The following is a 17,751-nucleotide window of genomic DNA, read 5'->3' as shown; positions in this document are numbered from 1 at the left end:
ATGGGATCACAGTGAAACACACATACTGCCCACCAAATACTCTGAACTGGTCTGGACGAGGCTCTTTGTTTCTCTGACTTACAGAAGACGACCTCCAGGGGATTTCATCAGAGAGCATTAGGCCGTCACTCGGTGCAGCTGGAAGGACCTCTGACAAATCGCTTCAGGTGTTTCTGCCGGAACAACAGGTGAGTAGCTGCACCCGGACCAACACATCACCTGATCGTGCACAGTAGGTGATCCATGTTCTAGTCAGAGACACTTGACCTATGAGATATTAAGAGTTAGTCCAAAGCCAGAATCTAACAGTAAATACATGGCTGCTTGCTTTAACCATCAGTGGAAGGTCATGTTCAGTGCATCCAGGTTTTTAAACGCAAAGTTAACAATGACATACTGCAGAGTAATGCAAGGCCAACAGTTATGAACCTGCATATAGATCTTTAATACCTGATCCTTTTCAAAAGCAGACCACAGTGTTGCAGATTGTTTTTCACATTCCAGATTAATATATACTCATTCAGAAGTCTTGATAATTATATGAAATAATAATAATGCTAGTTTATTTTAGTAAATTAATTTAGCTCACAATACGATTGTAGGGAGATCCTGGCTTATTTGGACAGTATTATCATATGTATATTGTTAACATATTAGCAATATTCCATTGTTAAGTGGTCCCTCTATCAATACCTTCAAATGTTTAGATTCAGTTTGATGCACGCCATGAAACATTATTTAGAATCGCTACACTGGTTCTTACACTTAAGTTTTGAATGTTATTGGTAGTACTTGTAGCATTAATGGCTCAATAAATTTACAAATATGTACATATTTATGGTCACGTTATTGGATCATAGTCACCTGTTATGTGGTCAAACGTTCTTGCAGTCAATGTGTGTGTATTGTTGTCCAAACACTCTCAGATACTTCACTTTAGCAAAACACAAAACAACAAAAAAAAAGTGGCCCATTACAATTACAAGTATTCCATTCAAAATTGTGCTGAAGTAAATGTACAGAAAACTTCAAAGGTGACCTGTTCCAAAAATGGAATTCATCTTATCTGACATAATTAGACGTTTACCACCTGGCCATCAACGTGGACTCTAGTTTATAGAGTCACTAATTATATACAATGAGGATGTTTTGTCTGGTGGTTTCCAACTTGGGGGTCGTGCATCTTGGTTTATGATATGTGGTGTTTGAATAGCCATTTTCAGTTAAAGTGTTCCTTTGATGTTATTGACATATCACTGTAAAGGAGGAGGAGATGTCATGTACGGTAGTATAATGCGGTTGCACATATGCTGTGGTTCATACAGAAGTGACGTTGTTGCATGTAATAACGAGACACGGTGAACCATTAAAACCAACTGAGCAAACTAAGAAGACTATTGCCTTACTTTACAAAGGGTATGGATCATGGGTTAGCAAGTTGGGGGTAGAGAGCAGGGGTTAACAGGTGAAGGGTAGGCAGCAGGGGTTAGCAGGTGGAGGGTAGGTAGCAGGGGTTAGCAGGTGGAGGTTATGGAGCAGGGGTTAGCAGGAGGAGGGTAGGGAGCAGGTGTTAGCAGGTGGAGGGTAGGAAGCAGGGGTTAGCAGGTGGAGCTTACGGAACAGGGGTAATCAGGTGGAGGGTATGGGAGCAGGGGTTAGCAGGTGGAGGGTAGGGAGCAGGGTTAGCAGGTAGAGGGTTGGGAGCAGGGGTTATCAGGTGGAGGGTTGGGAGCAGGGGTTATCAGGTGGAGGGTTGGGAGCAGGGGTAAGCAGGTGGAGGGTTGGGAGCAGGGGTAAGCAGGTGGAGGGTACGGAGCAGGGGTTAGCAGGTGGAGGGTTGGGAGCAGGGGTAAGCAGGTGAAGGTGAGTTTGAAGAGGTGTGTTTTGAGGGCTTAAATGATAATATGGTGGGTGCCTGACAGATGTGGGTAGGGAGGGAGTTCCAGAAGGGGGGGGGGGTACGGCAGCTGAGAAGGCCCTGTCGCCCCAGGTCCGGTGCTTGGTCCTGATGGTCTTCAGAGTGTTTGCATCAGCGGACCTGAGGCAACGGGTTGGGGCATGATGAGGGAGGAGGTCTGGTAGGAAGGCTCCAGGTTGTTTAGGGCTTTGGAGGTGGTGAGTAACTTTTTACAGTCAATTCTGTATTTGGCTGGAGGTTATGTAGAACTGGGCTGATGTGGTTATAGCGGCAGGTGGAGGTGAGCAGTCGAGTGGCAAAGTCAATTCTGAACATATTGGAGTTTTGTTGATCATTTTGTTTCCTGCCAGTTTCAGATGCCTCTTGGAGCCACGGCCCTGCTGTGCGCAGCGGTGTGTGTGTGCTGTGTGCAGCAGTGTGTGGGTTTCCCTAATGGCTCAGTGGCCTTCTCCTGTAGCAGCATGACACCTGTACACCCGCCCTTCATCCCCTCCACCAGCAGCCCGCCATTCACACTGTCTACATCTAGCGCCTCCTACAGGCCGGGTGGAGTCATTACAGGTACAACTCTGCAGCAACATCATACTTAAAATTTTATGTGGAGGATACAAGCGCCAAGCTCCAAGCACCATTGAATGCAGGCCATGTGGTTCCCATTACTGCCCTCAATACATGTCCTTGTGGCAGTATTTACGATAATAGAAGGAAAAAAAGCTAACTTGTTAAAGAAATAAATCTGACGTTATCATCTGTGTAGTGCAAATGTTTTTTGTTTTTTTGGTATTAGGGCCAGCTCACCTCCCTTCTTCACCTCTAATGCTTTCCTCCCTTCTTCACCTCTAATGCTAACCTCCCTTCTTCACCTCCAATGCTTTCCTCCCTTCTTCACCTCTAATGCTTTCCTCCCTTCTTCACCTCTAATGCTAACCTCCCTTCTTCACCTCTAATGCTTTCCTCCCTTCTTCACCTCTAATCTCTCCTCCCTTCTTCACCTCTAATGCTTTCCTCCCTTCTTCACCTCTAATGCTCACCTCCCTTCTTCACCTCTAATGCTTTCCTCCCTTCTTCACCTCTAATCTCTCCTCCCTTCTTCACCTCTAATCTCTCCTTGCAGTGACGGTGGAGGTGAAGAACAGTTCCACAGATTTCCAGGGTTTCCTGTTACAGGCCAGAAGCATGGCGGGACTCGGTAAAAATACAAACTAAACGCAGCATCTTTAGTGGGACAGAAGAGAATGTCTGTCATTTTGAAGAACATGTGAACTGTCAGTAGTATAAGACTATTTAATTAATATAATATTTTGACCACCAAAAGCTGACGGCTGGTTGCTCGCCTGGTGATGACTTCTAAAAGTTAGCGTAGCTTGTGTCATATCTTTTCAGTTCCATTCACTGAGCCCCTGTAGTCCCGCCTCCCACTTTGGAAAGCTCCGCTTCACATGAGCCTTCACAAGATTGCTCTTGAATGTTTATAACAGAAAACAAGTCTTCAGTTGGCTCTTGTCATCGTGAAAGTAGTTTGATTTGAACATATTCTGTGTTTAACTGGAATTAAAACAACTGAAATTAGTTTGCATTGTTTGTGTTCGTTATGGAATAAAGTCTAAGACACATCACAGGAATGACCTCTTTGTTTCCTCTCAGATCTGCTGTGGCCTGTAGGGAAGTTCACCAACATCAGCAGCGCCCTGTTTACTGCACTGCACTGCAACAACAGGGAGGTATGTGTTCAGATGATATGGAATAGTATCTGCCAAAAACATTTCTCTCTTTTCTTTTGACTAAATGTTTGGTATCAATCGGAGGGGGTCTCCTCGCTGATGATTGCAGGTCAGCAGATGTAAATTGTCCAGTTATATAAATATCTTGGGGTCCATCTGGACAGTAAATAAAACTGAAAAGAACCCTGATGTTGTATTTAAAAAGGCTCAGTCAAGACTTTTCTTCTTGAGGAAGCTCAGATCCTTTGACATGAGCTGAAAGCTTCTTCATGTTTTTATCAGGGGATCTTAGCGAGTGTCCTCTCTATGTGCTGTGCTCTGCTGGCGGGGCGGCAGGATCAATAAGATGATCAGAAATGCTGGCTCAGTGATTGGCCTTCCCCGGACTCACTGGAAAAGAAATCAAGGGCCAAGTTTAAAACGATTGTTTCTTCTGAAAGCTGTCACTGTGTGACGCTGTGTTTTTAAAGGACTCAGAAGTTCATTCATTGAGATTCAGGATGACAGCGTGTTGTACTGAACCACCCAGAGGGTCTTTAGTTCTACTAAACCACTCAGATGGTCTTTAGTTCTACTGAACCACTCAGATGGTCTTTAGTTCTACTGAACCACTTAAAAGGTCTTTTGTCCCGGCAGCAGTTTGATTTTTTAAGATTGTTTTTTTTAGATTCAGCATCTTTCTATGTCAGTCATGTGTCTTGTTTCACTTTGTATTGTGTATTCTTTATGCAGAACTCAACTGTCAGTCAGGCGTCAGGAGTCAAGAGGAAGAAAGTACAGCTGACGTGGAAGGCACCTAGCAACAGTAACTATGGAGATGTCTACTTCAGGTGGACAAAGTTGCACACATATACATGCCTCCTTGTTCACTACTCTTACACATGCCTCCTTGTTCACTACTCTTACACATGCCTCCTTGTTCACTACTCTTACACATGCCTCCTTGTTCACTACTCATACACATACCTCCTTGTTCACTACTCTTACACATGCCTCCTTGTTCACTACTCATACACATGCCTCCTTGTTCACTACTCATACACATACCTCCTTGTTCACTACTCTTACACATGCCTCCTTGTTCACTACTCATACACATACCTCCTTGTTCACTACTCTTACACATGCCTCCTTGTTCACTACTCATACACATGCCTCCTTGTTCACTACTCATACACATACCTCCTTGCTGACTACTCATACATATGCCTCCTTGCTGACTACTCATACACATGCCTCCTTGCTGACTACTCATACATATGCCTCCTTGCTGACTACTCATACATATGCCTCCTTGCTGACTACTCATACATATGCCTCCTTGCTGACTTCTCATACATATGCCTCCTTGCTGACTACTCATACATATGCCTCCTTGCTGACTTCTCATACATATGCCTCCTTGCTGACTACTCATACATATGCCTCCTTGCTGACTACTCATACATATGCCTCCTTGCTGACTATTCATACATATGCCTCCTTGCTGACTTCTCATACATATGCCTCCTTGCTGACTACTCATACATATGCCTCCTTGCTGACTACTCATACATATGCCTCCTTGCTGACTACTCATACATATGCCTCCTTGCTGACTACTCACAGCCAGAATACTTGACTTTAAAGTACTTGTTGACCTTTCTTATTAATAATGAACTCCTGTCCATGTTGTTGTTGTTGTTGTTGTTGTTGTTGTTGTTGTTGTTGTTGTTGATGATGTTGTTGCTGACATGGCAGTGCCACGGTGGTCCAGGACTATGCAACATTCTGGGTGCAGCTGAACAGCAGCGCTCTGAGACTGGACAGCAGCGGGAACTCTGCAGCTGGAGTGAGTCTGACTGACATATTATTTACTCATGACTGTTCACAAGCAGCTGACTCTCTCTCTCTCTCTCTCTCTCTGTCCCTCTCTCTCTCTCTCTCTCTCTCTCTCTCTCTCTCTCTCTCTCTCTCTCTCTCTCTCTCTCTGTCCCTCTCTCTCTCTCTCTCTCTCTCTCTCTCTCTCTCTCTCTCTCTCTCTCTCTCTCTCTCTCTCTCTCCCTCTCTCTCTCTCTCTCTTTCTCTCTCTCTCTAGGTATCTTCCTCCTCAGCTGTGCTCTTCACCATTCTGCTGAGTCTGTCTGCCTTCTGCTGACACACACACACACTCACGCACGCATGTACGCACGTACGCACGTACGTACGCACAAATCAAATAGTTGGATTCATTTTCTTTTTGGTAAAGTACTGTAAAGCTGTTTTAAAATATATGTTTTAGTGTGAACCTTTGATAGTCCTGACTCCTTATGGCGAGCCCTTTTAACACATAGTAGTGGTACAAACAATTGTTTTGACTTGTCACAGTAATCTAACAGTAAATACATGTAATTAAAGATACATACAACACACAGCTCAATCAAGTCAATATGTTCATTCTTGATATCAACTTTAATTTCTTACTCGTGGACTTGTTATCTACAGATCTGTAACTTCATTACAACTCTTACCATTTACTTCTATTTAAATGAATATAGAGGGGCTTACATGACGTTGTGTTAGGGAGAATTATATACGTCCTATTTATCCTAAGCAATATTAGAATGTTAATATATTCCCTGTCTCTACAGTCCCAGATATCTATCGTTTATTTTTTTATTTTGTCAACAGTTCAGTAATAGCTACAGTTGTTCTTTTACATTACGGATATAAATGGTGTTGCTAACGACGACAGAAAGATGATTAAAAACTAAAATGGGATAACAAGTTTGCCAAATCTAGAACAGTGAAAACATCGGGGTTTAAATATAATAATAATAATAATAATAATAATAATAATAATAATAATAATATTATAATAAGTATAATTACCAACTAAAACTGTGCTGAACTGTTCAATCACATTAATCAAAGGTCCACAACATGTATAAGTATCTCCAGGTTCGTCTGCGTCATGGTAACAAGGTCTGTGATGGAGAACTGTTCCATTCATTTGTACTTTATTTAAAAAGGTTGTTCTGCAACTGAGACTTAAAATATGGAAGGTTCTGTCCGACATTTATAAGATTTTACACGTTACACTGTCTGACCCTTAATGCATATGACCTTATGTGTGTGACCCAATGTGCTGTAACTCTGTTACGTTCATTCTGGTCACATGACATCTATTGCTTCTGTCCATCTGGGGAGAGGGATCCTCCGCTGTTGCTCTCCTGAAGGTTTCTTTCCTTTTTCCCTCTAAAAGGGTTTTTACTATCTTTATTTAGGGGAGTTGTTCCTGATCCAATGTGAGGTCCTGGAACAGGATGTTATGTGCACAGATTGTAAAGCCCTCTGAGGATAATTTAGTATTTGTGCTTTTGGGCTACACAAAATGAAGTGAATATAACTCCTTACACAACTTTACAAAGCCTTGGCTGGTCTCATCAGAATAACATCAGAAACAGAATCAGCTTCAATGGAAATGTACATTTTTACATGGAATTTGACGCCAGTTTCTGCGCTTTGTACTTGTTTACACATTTATTTCTTTTTTACAAACTTTTTTTAAGCCAAAGATAAATGCAAAAAAGACATTAAAGAAAACAGAAAAACAGTGAATAGTGGTCTAGAAAGTGCAGAGGTGGAAATGTCTGCTTAATCGTTCAATTGTTCATCAGACTGACGGCCAGTGGGATAAAGCTGTTCTTGTGTCTTGTGTCTGGTGGTTTTGCCGTACAGCGCTCTGTAGCGCCTACCAGAGGGGAGGAGATGGAACAGCTTGAGTTGGAACAAGATTGTTCTAAAAGCTTACTGGTTAAAATATAATAAATATAATATAATAAAAGCAGAGGAGAAATCAACAAATAGAAGTCTAACATGAGATCCATTTTCCTCCAGATGTTTAAAAATTAAATTAAACAAAGTGACTGTGGCATCCTCTACTGCTCCGTGTGGCCTATAAGCAAACTGCAGTGGATGAAGTGCTCGCTCAGTTTTCCATAAAATTTGGGACTATACCGGTTTTTCAAAAGTTTCGATTAAAATTGATGGAAGAGTAACCGGTCTAAATCATTGCGGCTTTTGGGGCAACTGGATTTGGGAACAGGGACTACTAGAGCATCCTTCCAGACCTTGGGTACATGTTCTGCCTGTAAGGATTTATTAAACACGTTGTGGAATACTGGACTCAGTTCTTTTGCACATTTTTTAAGATTCCCAGGGCCTGCTATTGTTTTTATGATGGACCAAGCCGAGGTTATGTCATATTCTTCTCTAAGTCTTTATATACATTCATGTATTTATTGTATGTATAACTTCCTAGCTGACACACACACACACACACACACACATACAGAGGAAGAGGAGGAGCAGCTGGTTGTCTAACAGTTTATTCAGCAGAACCTGTAACAATGCAAACAGACAAAACAACGTTACAGACACAATGACGGCAGCTACACATGTCACGGTGTCCATTATTCATCCAATAGATGCTTTAATACGGTTTTATAGCCAACAGTTTAATTCAGTGCTTTGTGCTGCTCGACATGCCTGGACTGTTTTTCTGTAGAGACGTGATGTCACTTTGTTGAAATGCTTTCATGACTCCTCTGTGTTAAATCACTGCACAGACACATGTTGGCTCTCCATTGGCAGTAGAACACAATAACAAAGTATAACACTAACTGATAACAGGCAACTGCTCTTCATGTAATTAGCTTTATTACCTTTTCTATCCCTTTAGACCAGTCATGTTGCATCTCTCAGCTTCAGTAGGATGTAGAGAATGAACATGAGGACATGTGTTCTCCTCACTGGCAGCAGCTACAGGGAGAAACCCACTAAGAAGAGACAACACCATCTGCTTATGTCACGATTTCATTTGTGTAAGATATTGTACTCATGGTTTAACAGCGCAAACATGCCTACTACGTTTTCCGGTGGAGGGGATTTTGACCTTTTTTTTGGTCTGATCGCAATCTCCCAAAGTGTAAATGCACTAGAGGCCCATTCAATGAGGAGAGAGAGTCAGGCCGTGTCACGTAGGTGAAATGATGTTCATGTTGAGGAAAATATGAATTACATTCTCTTATTTTAAGATGTATTACCTTTTTTTTGAGTTGATGGAGGCGATAGAGTAGATGGTGTTTTAAAACACAAGGTCAAAGACAGAACATTTAACAAACACTCAGTGACCTGTTGGCATGTTGCTAAACTACTGGTTACCTCACATTGTGTTTCTAATACTTTACTTCTTCATGAGAGGATGCTGAGGTGTCGTGAAACATTACAGCTTTAAGATCTACAGCATGCTGATCTAGGAAACACAAACAATGCACACCAACATTAATACACGCTTGAATGATATATTATTTAACAACATTATAAGGCTTGTAGGGAAAATGTGTGAGAGCTGGAAGACTATTTATTCTGTGTGTAAAGGCACCAGGTGGAGGATGTTTAGGGACATGAAACTACAGCGGGTCACTCCGTAATGACCTCAGCTCTTTAAGTCACACAAGGACACAGTCACAGTCACATGTTATAACAATGCTTTCGATTACATTCACTTTATTTTGTATAGCCGAAAATCACAAATACTAAATTATCCTCAGAGGGCTTAACAATCTGTACACATAACATCCTGTCCCAAGACCTCACATCGGATCAGGAACAACTCCCTAAATAAAGATAGTAAAAACCCTTTTACAGGGAAAACAGGAAGAACCCTTCAGGAGTGCAACAGAGGAGGTTGGAATTTCCACTTATTGTCCTGTTTGGGGTCCCGGGACATGTTGCAAAGCCCTCTGAGGATCTTTTGTGATTTGGGGTGATACAGAATACATGGAAGTGAATGTGTTGGGAACTCTCTGTCAGCGGATCAAATGTACATGTGTAATGACTCATAACACACTGTATAAAGTCAGACTCTGGACTGGAGGAGTTTTCAGCTTGTTTGACTGTCGACAGAATACAGAAGACAAATGCTTTGTTTGCTACCTAGAACGTTGTGGATTGTTCAGGTCAAGAACATGGCAGCTGTGGTTGTGTACAGAAGATGAGACATTGAAGAACAGCATCAGCTCAAGAGGTGCTGCTGCATTTATGTCATTAGGGAAAGACAGAAAGAATTAGGACTCTATATAAACTGCAAGGTTATCAGTAAAGACTCGAAAGGTCAAATAAAAACTAAGTGTCAGGGGGCTTCCAAGGGATTGCCTCCACACGGCTCTCAAAATGGCAACAGCTGAGGAGAGTTAGAAGCAGGCAACATTTAAATGAATGCACTGTTAGGTAAAACATTTATTGTAAATAAATTTAGTTTGAAGCCTCTGACTGACTGTGACGCTCAACAACACTGTGGACGTGTGTGTGTGTGCTCCGAAAGCAAGCTATGTGTTTAAAGTGCACTGCAGCTAAAGAATTCTGCTTCAGGGAGTCGGACTGCGTCACATCAGGGTGCTTAGAGGGTGTTTAAAGGTCGTAGAGGATCTCCAGCACCGTGGCTAGAGACCAGGCCTGGGTCTCACAGCTGAAGGGGCAGTGCTGGCCGTTCTCATTGGTCAGCTCTGGCAGACCCTTCCATGGAGACCTAGAAAGGAACAGGACAAACACTGTTCAACATTACAGATCACTCAGAGTCCTTGAATATAGATAAGAACAAACTAGGACATTCATGTAATGCGTAATGTTTCAGATGATTCACAATGGAATACCAGCTGCTTGTGTGTTATCAGCTTTTGGATGAAATACTTATATATAAACTCTATAGATAGAATGATTATCTGAAGTGAAGCAGAGCAGAAGCAGTCGTACCTCTCCAGGTGGGTGTAATGGCGAGACAGGACGTTCTTCACCAGGGTCACAGTTTTAGCGTAGGTCTCTTCTCCCAACTTCTTGGCAAAGTAGAGTTTAGCACGCAGGAAGTAACCTACAGGCCACAGCCACTCCTACACACACACACACACACACACACACACACACACACACACACACACACACACAAAGACATACGTGCAGTGAGAACATTGTACATATTCTGATGGTAAAAGGAAACATTCTGTTAACAACATTCAAGTCACCTGGATCCTTTTGTTTATGATCAGTGACTTGAAGCGTCACACAAACTCTTTCAGAAGTCGCAGTGTGTGTTCATACGTTGTCTTCAGTGTGTGTTCATACGTTGTCTGCAGTGTGTGTTCATATGTTGAGTTCAGTGTGTTTGATTCATTCGTTGTGTTGAGTGTTTGATTCATTCGTTGTGTTGAGTGTGTTTGATTCATACGTTGTGTTCAGTGTGTTTGATTTATACGTTGTGTTCATTGTGTTTGATTCATACGTTGTGTTCAGTGTGTTTGATTCATACGTTGTGTTCATTGTGTTTGATTCATACGTTGTGTTCAGTGTGTTTGATTCATACGTTGTGTTCAGTGTGTGTTCATACGTTGTGTTCAGCATGTGTCACACTCACCGGTCCTTGGTGATAGTTGAAGCCTTTGGCCAGGTTGTAGTTGTCGTTGTCTAGAGCGTTGTCATAGACACCACAGTACACCATGTCACTAGAACAACACAAATACAATATCAGTATGAGACTGTAGAACAATGACTCATCCTAACTGAAAAGGAAAGGATGTCTTTCAAAACATTGTTTAAACTGTATGAAGATCTATGTTACTCAGGGTCAAGTGTCTTCATTCCCAGTGGTCCCAGTAGTTTCTTCTCAGCCATCTCCAGAGCCTTCCAGGCCCTCTCCACTGTGAACAGCTCTGGGGACTTTTAACAGAGAAAGTGTGATCACTGCATGATCTACACAGTGCCTTCAGTAGAGTGCACATATCCATCAGTTGTCTCCGTCTTCCCTCCCAAACAATGCAGAGTTGAATCACACTCAATTGTCAGTCAAGATTGTGGCAAGGAGAAGACAAACTATGACTCCTTCCTCTCGCATCATGCCTGACTTTAGTGGATCATAACATTGATCTGCAGATGTTCCGGTTCAAAATAAGAACAAACTTTTCTATGAATGGCAGTTTTTGAGCCACAATAACAGAAGAAATGCCGAGCCGATAGTCTGAAATATTTCTTGTTTCTGAAGCAGGTGTTGATTACTGCCAGTCAGCAAGAGGAGTGAGGAGGTTACATCTTTTCTTTTTAAAATGAAGCTCAACCATGAGAGGTTCTTGAGCATACAGTGTGCCCATACAATATTAGACTAGTGGAACCAAATAGTGTGCAAGATTAATCGTGGAAAGACGGACAGATGCATCTCAGTGCACACACATGGCGATACAACAGTTACAAACAGTGACAGATTACTCAGCTGCTGCAGGTTCAGCAGGTTTACTCACCACCACCATGGCGATAGTGAAGTTGGGTCTCAGCTGGTAGTCACACCAAGCGCTGGAGGCTCCATAGCTGTCCTTATAGATGCCTTTCTTGTGCACCAGATCAGGGTGGTTTTCATTGGGATCATGTGGGTCACCAGACACCCAATAACCCGGCTCAAAGGACTGCTGGAGCTGCTGGTTCCACTGGGAGTACGAGATCAACACTTCTTTACCTGCAGCAAATGGAAAGTCTTCATTACACATAAATGAGAAGAGTCTGAAAATACAGGTGTATCTGTCAGTAAATGGTTCACCATACAGCTGTCCTAGTCTTCTGACCACTCAAAGTGTTTTCAGCAACATTCAATTAAATTCAGTTTATTTCATACAGCCCAAAATCACAAATACAAAGTATCCTCAGAGGGCTTTACAATCTGTACACATAACATCCTGTCCCAGGACCTCAGATCGGATCAGGAACAACTCCCTAAATAAAGATAGTAAAAACCCTTTCACAGGGAAAAAATGGAAGAACGCTTCAGGAGAGCAACAGAGGAGGATCCCTCTCCTTGTATGTACAGAAGCAATAGATGTCATGTGACCAGAATGAACAACGCAACAGGTCAGCAACATGTCAACCTTCACCTATTTACACACGGAAGCAAAAAAATGCTGGCATGTAGCTCCTTCCCACTGGTGCCACTCAGTTTGAATTGTATCACAGATCAGAGTCACGGATGGGATCAGCACAAGACAAAAGGGATCAAATGTAACTTTTAGAACCCCGATCCGTGATTCTGATCCCATTGTTTTGCTGATCATTAAAGATCTATATTAACAGCTAATGTCGCAGCTGGTCTCCAAGGATCTAGACTGTAGGATAATCAATGTTCGAAATGTAACAAAGAAATTGGCACTTTTCTATACACTCCAATGGTTGATTGTATGTATAACATTACAGCAGAAATAAACATGTTTACAGCCTTAATGAAAAAGACAATGTGGTGTCTGAAGCTAATTTCCCGCATGTAGCAACTGGAAGGCTTTGCATCTGCATTTAAACTGCTGTGTCACCCAGGACCACCCAATGAACCATTTTTAGAGTTAGGTTGTGTTGTCACCGCTAAGATGGGGACAGCCGAGAGACACCCACTTTGAGCTTCACAAAGCTCTTAACAAACTAAATATTACTACTTTTCCATACAGTCTGTGATCTTGCCAAAGAACACTGGAGGCTGGCTCTACCTCCATCTCTGTTGACTTTGGCTCCATCGTAGGGGAACAGTCCTTTGGAATGGAGCTCCACAACCCAGCGAACAGCTGACTTCGCTAGACCAACTATTTCCACTGCTGCTCCATCTCTGGACAGAAAAGGTGACAGAGAAAACAAATTAAATTAATCGATTTGCCTGATTATTTTGACTGTAAAACATCAGCAAATAGTGAAAAACTACATACAAATTGAGGAAAATAGCAAATGGATATGTGTGATGGGTTTGTATGTTACCTTGGGGTAGCAGGCATTCCTTTGTTCTTGGCTTTATCGCTTTCTCCCATTTTGTCCATCCATGTGCCACAATTAAAGCGGTTTCCTCCAGTGACAAAACCTGTGGCTGGATCCACCTTAACCGACACGTTGAACCCTAGAAAGGTAGAAGATAGGAGCTCTGAAACGCTAGGGTTGGGGCCTTAGGCTCTTGAGCTATGGTGCATTATTGCTTCCAACTAGAAGAGTGTGGATGTGAAAATGCACCTGTGTGGAATGCTTGACTGATGCTGAAACTAATTGTAGAAATTATGGAAAAGTGTTTGTTCAAATGTTACAAGTCGGCAGCATCACACTCAAGTGGAACACAGAGCGTCTGTCCGAGCTTTAACTTCAACATACACACTGTCCTACCTTCATCTCTCATGTGCATGTCTATTTTGGGTCCAGCGTTTCTCTCTCTGAAGGAAATTCCCTCCAGGTGGCGCTGCAGAGCCTCTTGGATCACATCATACAGAGGCTGTTCCTGCACACACATATATATATTGTACATGTAAAGTTGTGCATTAGTTGAGTAAATGTTTGAGTGAAATCTGCATGTGTAGGATCTTTGGTTGCTCCTAGTGGTAGTAGAAACTCTGTGTGTGTGTGTGTGTGTGTGTGTGTGTGTGTGTGTGTGTGTGTGTGTGTGTGTGTGTGTGTGTGTGTGTGTGTGTGTGTGTTCCACATACCACCTCCCCAGGTGTCATGGGTTCACAGTCATCAGTAGGATACATGCGTGTCACAGGACAGCGAAGGATTTCATGCCCTTGAGGAACGTGGGTAGCATAGTCCTGGAAAAAAGCAAGTATTGAGTAGTAACTAAGCAGTAAAGTAAAACATAATATTAGCTCACACATCTTATACAAAAATACAGAACGTTCCACACCAATTGAATTTAATTATTAAGTTAATGAACTTTGGTGAATGTAAATGTAGTTAGAAATAACTTTACAGGAGGGTGAAAACAGCACCTCCGAGGGGAAAAGACAGCCTGAGTTAAATGTATTGACGCTCCTTCACCTCCTTTAAATCTATTTTGACATGACTTTCTAAAACACAGTGTCTTCATACCTGGATGCACTGCAGCCACCACCACACAGCATCACGACAGTTGTATCTTGCACAGCGACCCTCACCCAGCAGGTTGGGGATCAGACCGTGACGTAACGTTCCCGCAAATGCCAAGATGATGTTACTATGGAGACCACAAGACAGATGTTTCATTACTAAAGGGCAGGCCACCAAAGCAGCTTTTAAATAAGACACAAACTTTAATGTAGTGATGTACCCCAGAATACCACAAAATCACTCAAAATATCTTTAGTTCCTACATATACGTACGTCTCCTCAGTGAGTACACACATGCATACTATACGTATTGATCCTCATTGAGTACACACATGCATACTGTACATACTGTATCCTCAGTGAGTAAACACATGCATACTGTACGTATTGATCCTCAGTGAGTACACACATGCATACTGTACGTATTTATCCTCAGTGAGTACACACATGCATACTATAAGCATTCATCCTTAGTGAGTAAACACATGCATACTGTACGTATTGATCCTCAGTGAGTACACACATGCATACTGTACGTATTCATCCTTAGTGAGTACACACATGCATACTGTCCGTATTGATCCTCAGTGAGTACACATATGCATACTGTACGTACCGAGCCTCAGTGTGTCTCCCAGTGAGCAGCATCAGTCCTCTGAGAGCGATGAAAGTGTCTCGGCCCCAGCAACGGAAAATCCCAGAAGAGAAATGAGGAAGACCTAAAGAACATCAATTACTGCATCAGTAAATTCAGCCGAGAAGTGTCCACCTACTATAATAAATATTATAAATATTGAATGAGTAACTGCCCTGTAGAATCTGATGAATTAATGTTATTGACTCATTGACCCATTTGGCATCTCGCAGAAGGCTTAAGGGGGTTTCTACTGGAAAACAAACATTGAGTAGCAACATGCCTGCTACAAAAAAATATCTGGGCTGGGTTACATGGTGCGATCTTTGGACTTCTCCTGATTTTAACTGCGGCAATGCCTGTTTTGCGTCTGCCTGGCCAGAGATCAGCTGGACCACTGCGCACTCCTGGCGGCTGAGCGCTGGGCAGGTGCGGGCTTCCGGCCAGCTGACGCCCGACAGCGACTTTATATATATTCGTCTGTACTGTGGCACGGACGTGCCCAGATAGAGGAGTGAATCAATGGACCGCTCATCTTCCACCCCATTCCGGAGAATAACATATAATGATATATATATATCATGATATATATATATATATATATATATCATGATATATATATATATATATATCATGATATATATATATATATATCATGATATATATATATATATATATATATATATATATATATATATATATATCATGATATATATATATATATATATATATATATATTTATATTTATATATATCATGATATATATATATATTTATATATATATTTATATATCATGATATATATATATATATTTATATATATTTATATATATTTATATATATATATATATATGTATATATATATATATATATAGAAGTGGGATTGATTTAATCTCTCAGCCCTTGTCCGCTTTTTTTGCATTTGTCAAAAGTATGCAGAGGTCAGACTGAGCAGAGACCTGAGAATAAAGTCACACTTTAATGTCATCTTCATCTCAGCTCCTACTGATAAAAAAATTATGAAATAATAAATTATTTCTTAAAGTTGAAATTTCCCTTATGTGAAAGATTATTTCAGTATACTTTGTCTTAAGTTTATCCACAAAGCAACCATTAATCGCCTGTTGCTCGGCTACCTGCAGCCAATGAGACACAGCACTGCTCCTTCTGGCCTGTGATTGGACTGATGCGGTAGGGAACATCTTCAATTTGTGTGGAAAGGGGAGGCAGTGCAGGTACTCGTCCAACACCACACATTTGAACTGAACCTAGCGCCAAGTAACGAACAAAGCTGGAGCCATTCTGGATGAAACTGTTTGGACAAAGAAAGGAAAGACAGTGAGGACACTTGCAACAAAATCAGTTAGTAGAAAACTTACTTTAATGTTTGAATTTTGGATCTCCAATACAATGTCCTACCTGGACATGAGTTTTTGAGTTGCGTCCAGGGCCGTTGTGTAGGTTGACATCAGGATGGCATCAAAGTAACAGGGGATGAGGTAGCGTGGGACGTGTTTCAAGTAGTTAAACATCGCTCCTAACCACTGACCCACCTGCACACACAGTGTTCCAATGGATAATCGGCTCCAACATCATAATGTTGTAACTTGGGTAAAATAAGTTGAAGAATCCTCACCTGTGCCAGAGGTCCTTCTCTGTGTATCAGTCTGTTGGAGACAAAGTCTATCAGCCAGTCCCCTTGTCTGAGGTTAGCACACAAGGGGTGGCCAAGGTCATTGTTGGGACGGATATCAGCCAGCACTGACATCAGACCTGCAGAGACACAACAGCCACATTTACACTCCTGTCGTGTTGGGTCAGTGATGTAAAAAAATATCAAAACATGCATACCGGGGTTTGTGTGTGTACTTCAGGAATCATTGCAGTATGCTCGGCAACCTCTACTGATCGAGCCGAGAGACGCATTGACTGATCAGCAGATGATCGAATAGGCAGTTTTTTACTCTCATATTTAATTTATTTTGTCAGTCACATTGTGCTGTGAGTCCAAATTAAGCCTTGGAGGAACAACCTTAAAAACAAATGGAACAACTAACTGAATCAAACACTTGAATCGTCTGCAAACAGTACGGAGCTAAACAGCTAACAAAGCATTCAACTCCACTTCATCTTGTCAATTCTACTTTTAGGTGAGAAACTTGAATACATTTTGTTGATGTTGTACAGCAATATGAACTATGTATTTGAGAGGAATACTGAACTGTTTAACATCCTAACACTCGCTCTAAGCAGCATCATAAAACTACTAATGAGGAAGACGCTTTTTAAATCAAAGCAAGGTTTTACATAAAATACAAATCACTTATTTCCTGTTAATTAGAATTTTGTATTTTCTCCAAATGACCGCTATAGCTTACAATAACAAAGATACAATGTAGAATTATTGTCAGTTTATATTGAATATGGGACGGCTGAAATACCATGCAGTTGCCACACCCCTTCAGACGCATTTATATTAACATCTTAGGAAAAACAAATATACTGTGATATCAACCATACACCTCGATGTATCATTTAAGCCATAACATCCGGCGTCTATGATATCTGCCTGGTCTTAACAATACCAAGCTACACAGA

The 17,751-nt window shown here is 41.6% G+C and overlaps 2 protein-coding genes across 3 annotated transcripts in view; one reads left to right on the top strand and one right to left on the bottom strand.

Annotated features, from left to right (window-relative positions):
• The first annotated feature begins 107 nt into the window (after positions 1-107).
• Positions 108-5,821, top strand: LOC137801806 (putative ferric-chelate reductase 1). Its single transcript, XM_068599180.1, has 7 exons — positions 108-188; positions 2,269-2,479; positions 3,033-3,107; positions 3,563-3,639; positions 4,372-4,469; positions 5,380-5,470; positions 5,717-5,821. The coding sequence occupies exons 2-7, from the start codon at positions 2,275-2,277 to the stop codon at positions 5,774-5,776; spliced, it is 606 nt and encodes a 201-aa protein (XP_068455281.1). The 5' UTR covers positions 108-188; positions 2,269-2,274; the 3' UTR covers positions 5,777-5,821.
• Positions 5,822-7,972: 2,151 nt separating this feature from the next.
• The window catches only part of agla (amylo-alpha-1, 6-glucosidase, 4-alpha-glucanotransferase a), a 33,007-nt gene continuing 23,228 nt past the window's right edge, over positions 7,973-17,751 (bottom strand). For both annotated transcript variants that reach the window (XM_068602267.1, XM_068602257.1), the window contains exons 22-35: positions 16,790-16,926; positions 16,573-16,706; positions 16,290-16,465; positions 15,137-15,239; positions 14,524-14,647; positions 14,142-14,243; positions 13,825-13,936; positions 13,432-13,567; positions 13,170-13,285; positions 11,946-12,157; positions 11,273-11,370; positions 11,069-11,156; positions 10,414-10,547; positions 7,973-10,189 (exon numbers count right to left, since the gene is read on the bottom strand). In XM_068602267.1, coding sequence (XP_068458368.1) covers positions 10,072-10,189; positions 10,414-10,547; positions 11,069-11,156; positions 11,273-11,370; positions 11,946-12,157; positions 13,170-13,285; positions 13,432-13,567; positions 13,825-13,936; positions 14,142-14,243; positions 14,524-14,647; positions 15,137-15,239; positions 16,290-16,465; positions 16,573-16,706; positions 16,790-16,926 — 1,790 coding nt within the window. In that variant the 3' untranslated portion in view covers positions 7,973-10,071. The remainder of the gene's footprint in view (positions 10,190-10,413; positions 10,548-11,068; positions 11,157-11,272; positions 11,371-11,945; positions 12,158-13,169; positions 13,286-13,431; positions 13,568-13,824; positions 13,937-14,141; positions 14,244-14,523; positions 14,648-15,136; positions 15,240-16,289; positions 16,466-16,572; positions 16,707-16,789; positions 16,927-17,751) is intronic.

This window comes from Clinocottus analis, unplaced genomic scaffold (assembly GCF_023055335.1).
Source record: "Clinocottus analis isolate CAN_PGR_092001 unplaced genomic scaffold, fCliAna1.0.p SCAF_11, whole genome shotgun sequence".
Lineage (NCBI taxonomy): Eukaryota > Metazoa > Chordata > Actinopteri > Perciformes > Cottidae > Clinocottus > Clinocottus analis.
This window is presented reverse-complemented; position numbering and strand designations above follow the sequence as displayed.

Bases quoted from the DNA above. Each gene is read 5' to 3' on its own strand.
- LOC137801806 (XM_068599180.1), top strand. From the start codon at position 2,275: ATGCCTCTTGGAGCCACGGCCCTGCTGTGCGCAGCGGTGTGTGTGTGC. The intron at 2,480-3,032 runs GTACAACTCTGC...CTCTCCTTGCAG, and splicing joins GCCGGGTGGAGTCATTACAG to TGACGGTGGAGGTGAAGAAC. The intron at 3,108-3,562 runs GTAAAAATACAA...GTTTCCTCTCAG, and splicing joins CAGAAGCATGGCGGGACTCG to ATCTGCTGTGGCCTGTAGGG.